This window comes from Orbicella faveolata, unplaced genomic scaffold (assembly GCF_042242905.1).
Source record: "Orbicella faveolata isolate gen_17 unplaced genomic scaffold, um_ofav_v1 contig_12, whole genome shotgun sequence".
Taxonomy (NCBI): Eukaryota; Metazoa; Cnidaria; class Anthozoa; order Scleractinia; family Merulinidae; genus Orbicella; species Orbicella faveolata.
This window is the reverse complement of record NW_028301539.1, coordinates 19,358,088-19,363,829: the sequence shown is the minus strand read 5'-3', so window position 1 is coordinate 19,363,829 and position 5,742 is coordinate 19,358,088. Positions and strand designations below refer to the sequence as shown.

General features: G+C 40.4%; 1 protein-coding gene across 1 annotated transcript; it reads left to right on the top strand.

Annotated features, from left to right (window-relative positions):
* Window positions 1-4,046: 4,046 nt before the first annotated feature.
* LOC110059600 (monocarboxylate transporter 10-like) lies at window positions 4,047-5,030 on the top strand. The gene is made up of 2 exons (XM_089280624.1): window positions 4,047-4,437; window positions 4,843-5,030. The coding sequence occupies exons 1-2, from the start codon at window positions 4,047-4,049 to the stop codon at window positions 5,028-5,030; spliced, it is 579 nt and encodes a 192-aa protein (XP_089136750.1).
* Window positions 5,031-5,742: the final 712 nt, after the last annotated feature.

The following is a 5,742-nucleotide window of genomic DNA, read 5'->3' as shown; positions in this document are numbered from 1 at the left end:
GTACTATGCGACGTTGGAGCGGCAGCTGATTCATACGGCGTTCTCCTCATGTGTCGACCCTAATGCACAAATTATTGTAATTTATTTTTCATATAACGGGACTCGTGATTGGCTCAAAATTGAGTGGCGTGACCAGTCATGCATGAAGCTCAAAGTCGTCGCTAAGAGTAAAGACAACAAAATACCAGTATGCCTTCGATTTATGAGAAACGGGACTGTATAAGCGTGTTTCTTTAGCGCAAATTCGTTTTTTGCTTTTTCTTCGTGATAATAGCCCAGCTTATTAGATTTCCCTCTAACAAGTCGATTTAACCCGGAGAAAACCTGTCTAAATACAAAACACTGAACCTTGAGTTTGAATTTGTTTCCCTAAATATTGCTATAGCAGCAGATAACAGCGAAATGTTAGTCACAGCTTTTCTATTTGGATAGAGTTCGTGAATTCAGAACGCATATTTTCTCGTCGAAAATTGTTACCACCGGCTTCCCGAATTAAGCTCGACGCAAGTACGCCGTCTGAACCAGCCGTCGCTCCAAAGTCGCTCTAAAGTCGAACTTAATCAAGTTTGGTTCGGCACATGAGTGGAGCGGCGTTTGCACCGGGCCCAAAACTAAAACTAAAACAGTGACGATTATCGTGATCATATAATAATGTTATGATATAGCATTCAAGTTACATTGGTTTGATTTAAAAGTAGACTACTGCGTAGATCAAAGCAAGATGAAATAATTGTATCTTGTAACGAAGATAATTGTTTAAAAGTCGGAATGATATGTTCTATTATTTTTTATAAAATTTATTTCTTAGAATAGAGTATTTATTGCAGTATTAGTCTTCCATTTGATTAGATTCACAAATAGGGCAGAGTCTGTTAACCCTTGGAGTTTGATCATATCTACCAGTCTCAATCCTTAGTTTGTGATTGCCTATCCTAAATTTCACTAGTTCTTTTCTTTCGCTTAGTTTGCTTGTTAGGCCTAAATAAGAGGAGGGTGTATAATCGTTCTTAAAAGTGTTGAAAAATTCTAGTTTAGTAGAGTTTTGCATGGTATGTTGCCAATATAAAATATACTTTTGCCGCATTAGGCCAACATAATGTTTGATTTTAGCTTCAGTTAAGTACGTAAGATCAAAACAAGGGAAATTTCAATATTCAGGCATACTCATTATATTAGAATAATAACTATTTTTACCAGCGTGATGAAGATCTTGCGACATGAGAAAGATTTGTTTAACAATAGAGCAATTATCTTACTTAACCTGGGAGAATTTCGCTGACAGCGGGAATAAAGGTCGGGATCTGTTACTGCAAATAAAATCTTCGGAGGCCCGAAGACCCGAAGACTCGTTACTGTCAGAGCTATTACATGGGAACATTGTACATGCCACTTCTCAGACTGAGATGCCTATATATAGTTACCTAATTCTAAAACTAAAATGAGGTGGAAAAATGTAGTAATAACCAAAACAAGCTATTGTAACGTAAACAAATTTTTCAAAACTTGTTTTTGGAGAAATGCAAAAGGCAAGCTCTGAAACATTAACAACTTAAAAACCGTACAGGTGGATCATAGCTTGACGCTCAATATTGGCATTAACGGTTTGGAGGAAATTTTTATTTTTATTTTTTCTGATTTGAAAACACACATTATTTACAATAATAATTTTAACAGAACTTAGAGTAACAACTACAAGTACTTGCAAAACTGACATAACTTACAATACTACACGTAACTTATAATGCCGTGACATTACTTTTTACGATACTAGCTCTACTTACAATACTAATTAACAATTAGATTATGGTGAGCTGATAGTTGACGAGCGCAGCCTGAGTCAACTCATAGCCATATCGCCTCATAGAAATCGAGAGCTAAAAATCTAATTGTTTTAGTAGAAGTCTAACTGAAATTAATGCAAATAATGGTTTCCAATTATTTTTCTAAGCATTATTGAACTTTACGCTTTAACAAAATCACACGTATTGAATTGCCTTGGTAAATTTGCAGTTGTTTACGCGCGCGCACCCGTTTTTTCAATAGTTTCAAGTTTTTAAACTCAAGGAAGCGCGAATGTCCTTCCTTTAGTCTTCTCAGGAATTTAATTATCCATTTACATCTAAACTTTCGTTCAAAACTTCGGAAAAACGACAAAAACGTCGCATTTCGGGAACGATCGACGGCCACTGCATTCTAATGGCTGATAGTATACGAGTGGCTCAGCCAATCAGATTGCAGCATTTGCATTAGTATACTAGTAGAATTCTGTATATTTCACTTACAACAATTTATTTAGACTTAACCTTATTTAGCACAAGGGAGGATATACTCTCTTGTTCGGTATATATGAGTTTCGCGCAGTTTCAGTTTCTTAACTGTAGCTAGTACTCCTGCTGGTACTCAGTGTAAATATTTCTCCTTGGAATATTGAAAGTTCATCATTGGAAAGGTTATGAGAATTCAGGATATGATCATCCAGAATAAATTTCTTGACATTTTACAAGTAACAACTTCTTTCCACTGCCGCTACGATAAACATATCTTTAATATTTTGATATTTGGGATTAAAGGATTAATGCGTTAGTTAACGCTGTACAAATGGAATGCGGAAGGCGCTTGATGGCCGTCTGCTATATGCAACCTCTTAAAGAGAATCTTAAAATTTTCGATTATTTTGCCAAAAATTATGTGCCAGTAATTATTTCTTCTTTCATTCTAGTCGCTATAGCAGATGCGAGACACTAAGGCCATAGTAACTAATTTCTATGTTCTCTTCTCTCCAAACAGCTTGGGTTGGTTCCTTGGCGTATGCAAGCGGCAGTCTGTTCGGACCCGTGGTGGGAGTTCTCTGTGATCGGTTCAACCATTGTTCAGTTGCGGTCAGCGGTAGTCTTATCGCCACCGCGGCTCTCGCCGTGACGTCACAAGCACCCAACTTGACAACGATGTACTCTACGTTTGACCTGATATTTGGCTTTGGTAGTTGCTGTATTTTCTTTTTTGTTTTAATTATCATGCCTAGGTACTTTATTAAGAGGCGCTCTTTGGCAGCTGGGCTCGTTCTCATGGGGCCAGGGGGAGGACTAATTGTTATGAGCCCCATCATTCAAGCCCTTTTGAGTGTCTCTACTTGGAGGGTCACTTTTCTTGTCATGGCAGGAATGTTAGTGATTGACTTGCATATTATCCTGTTCGTTTGTCACGGACGCTGGAAACGATATTGAGGAATGCACTAAAGACGTCCGACGCCCAGGTGGATTGGCCCACCTGTGTGCGACTCTAGATTTGTCATACTTACGAAATAAGGAATTTGTTATCTTCCTGATTGCAAGTACCACATGTTTCTGCGGTATCACTGTTCCTCTAATTCATATGGTGAGTATGACATCCAGTGGCCAAATACCTGACTGCCTGGTTGACTTTTTCAGTAACGTGATTGGTTGACTGGGTGAACCACTGACTTTCTGTTTCACTGATTAACTGATTGACTGATCGGATGAGTGACTGATTGATTGATTAATTGACTCACTGACTGACTGACTGACAAACTTACCGACTGCTGCCTGACTGACTGACCGACCGACCGACTGACCAACACACTGAAAGACCGACAGACTGACAGACCGACCGACAGACAGACTAACCGATTGACATACTAACGGACGGACTGACAGACTGATAGACCGACAGACCGACAGACCGACAGACAAACCGACTGACATACTGACTGACTGACAGACAGACTGACAGACCGACTGACAGACTGAAAGACTGACTGACCGGTTGATTGACCGACTTTTAGAAATTATTTTTATCTGGGAATCATTGATTACCTCTGAGATCAGGGAAAAATATAGAAAATAACAAAATAACATAGAAAATCGTCAGTGCTATCAGCGTATTCTCTCTCAGAGGTGCTGTACAAGGATCGTAAAAATGTTTGCGGGATAATTCAACGATTGCTTCATCCCCGTTTCAGTGCGAACAAGTAGATGACAAGAGACTCTTGCTCACACGACCAAAATGTTATACTTTGATGTCATCATATGGCCATTCTTTCCACACAGGCTCGATATTGTCAAGAACGGGGCATAGACGCAAAGCGCACGTCGATGATGTACTTTTGGAACGGAATCACCAGTGTCCTTATCAGAGCTCTGACCGGTTACGTGTGTGACATGAAGGGGGTTCATCTCAAGTGGATCATGCAAACGGCGGTGTTCATAGCTGGAGCCACTGCAGCATTGAGCACCCTCCTGTACTCTTACAAGCAGCTGTTGATGTGTTACGTTGCCTATGGAGTCGCTGACGGTGCTATAATATCCTCAATGAACATCTTAGCTATGACAACGCTCTCAGCGAAACAACGGTCTCAAGGATTCGGGTTTTTTCATTTTTGTGTAGCGATTGCTTTAGCTGTGGGTCCCCCTTTTGGAGGTATGTGGCTTTTTATTCCTGACTGAGGTAGACTTCAGCAGCCCTCTCTTTTCTTAGTCCGTCGGTATGACGTGAGAGAACGCGTGGGATGAATAGTCTCGCCCTCGCGCGGCGATGTTTCCTCTCGCGTCACGCGAAGACTGGTGTAAACAGTTCACGTTACTTAGCAACAAATGATAAGTTTGTTTCTTCCGTTCATATCGTTTCCGTGACTAAACACGTGAACATGACACTTTCTAAAACGAAGGGTTGATTAAACAAGGAAATTCGCCGATAAAGGGTTAGAGTTGTAGAATGGATGTAAGGATATATGATATCACTTGCATTCTGTACCTGAAACTGCATTGAATCGAAGTCTGAATACTGAGGTAATTCTGTTCATCTCTTGATATTTTCCCTCCGCAGGTTTTCTTGCCGATTTGTCTGGATCGTATGTTCTCACCTTCTATGTGGCGGGTTCGTTTCATGTCCTGGCTGGTTGCATTTTCCTCCTGTCATATTGTATAAAAAGCGCCAAAGTCGCTCGCGAAAATTTGAACGATCTTTTACAGCTGGAAAAATTCCTCATTGTTGAAACTGTCACAGTTCTCTGATTTATTTACACTCCACGGATTGCACTGTTCACAAGTCTAATAGAAATTATTGATAACATCCAGAGTGCATTTTAAATTTCATTCTGACTATAAATTCTTTGAACTGAAACGAGTTTAGTAATAAAGCTTCTATTTAGTTAAAGAACGTTATCTATAAAATTCTTAGGATTCGCCGCGTTCCCGGGTCTTTCAGGCGACGGCCACCATCTTCGATTTAAACATTAAAATGACCCTGGGGAGTCCAGTAGGGAAGGTCCCAGTATGGTTGAGCCCGCGGTTTTCGCCAGAGTTGTTGCTAAGCGACATAAAGTACAATATCATCCTGGCGCCAGGCTGATGTAAAGTGCTCTTGGGTTCAGGTCCCAACCAGGCATGGATCGCAAACCTGTACCCAGTACTTTGTTTCTCGCAGACTAAATTTGACTGCTAATTAGTACGTCGCACCCGATGGTATAATATAACTGGGACCGGGGCGGGGCGACGCCCAATGGCCACAAGCGGAGAATCTTGGTTACCTTTTTGGTTTGTTGGTTAAAAATCCCGTTTGGTCACCACTTAGTGTGTTTTATTTCAAACGTTCGCTTTGGTATGTGCATGTAATAGAAATTCTGGATTCGGAAAGTTTTCAAGTTAAGCCGAAAATAAACAGGATCTAGCTGTTACCCCTCTTATCCAGGGGCAAACACCACCTTTGGCTCGTCCAAAAAATGGA